General features: G+C 62.9%; 1 protein-coding gene across 1 annotated transcript in view; it reads left to right on the forward strand.

Annotated features, from left to right (window-relative positions):
* Positions 1-219: 219 nt before the first annotated feature.
* Positions 220-525, forward strand: part of LOC104513778 (tyrosine-protein kinase HCK-like) — a gene marked incomplete at its 5' end in the record, with an annotated part of 4,956 nt that continues 4,650 nt past the window's right edge. Inside the window, one exon of the mRNA XM_010157240.1 lies at positions 220-402. Coding sequence (XP_010155542.1) covers positions 220-402 — 183 coding nt within the window. The remainder of the gene's footprint in view (positions 403-525) is intronic.

A 525-nucleotide genomic window follows, 5' to 3' on the forward strand; every position in this document is an offset into this window, starting at 1 on the left:
AGGTGGGGAGGGAGTGACCTGCGGGACAGGAACACAGGGAAGAGGAGGTGACCCTGGGGACTGATCAGGGCTGTGTGAGTGGGGACAGCCCTGCGCATGGTCTCTGGCCCTCGTGCAGCAGTTCCATCTGCAGGAGTTGGTGCTTTGGCTCCAAAATCCACTGCTCCCAGTGCCTGGGCACTGGGCAGACTGGGAAAGGTTTGTCATGCCACCCCACAGCTACCTATAACCAGCACACCAAGGTGGCGGTGAAGACGATGAAGCCGGGCAGCATGTCCGTGGACGCCTTCCTGGAGGAGGCGAACCTGATGAAGACGCTGCAGCATGACAAGCTGGTGAAGCTGCACGCGGTGGTCACCAAGGAGGAGCCCATCTACATCATCACTGAGTTCATGGAGAAAGGTGCTGCCAGCGTGCTCGCTGCGGGCCAGGCCGGGCGGCAGTGCCCGGGTGCCCCAGGGATGGTGCAGGATCAGCCCCGGGGTCACTGCGGGCTCTGCATCGGCTGCTGGAGCACTGGGAGTG

Source organism: Eurypyga helias, unplaced genomic scaffold (assembly GCF_000690775.1).
Source record: "Eurypyga helias isolate BGI_N326 unplaced genomic scaffold, ASM69077v1 scaffold34388, whole genome shotgun sequence".
NCBI classification, from domain to species: Eukaryota; Metazoa; Chordata; class Aves; order Eurypygiformes; family Eurypygidae; genus Eurypyga; species Eurypyga helias.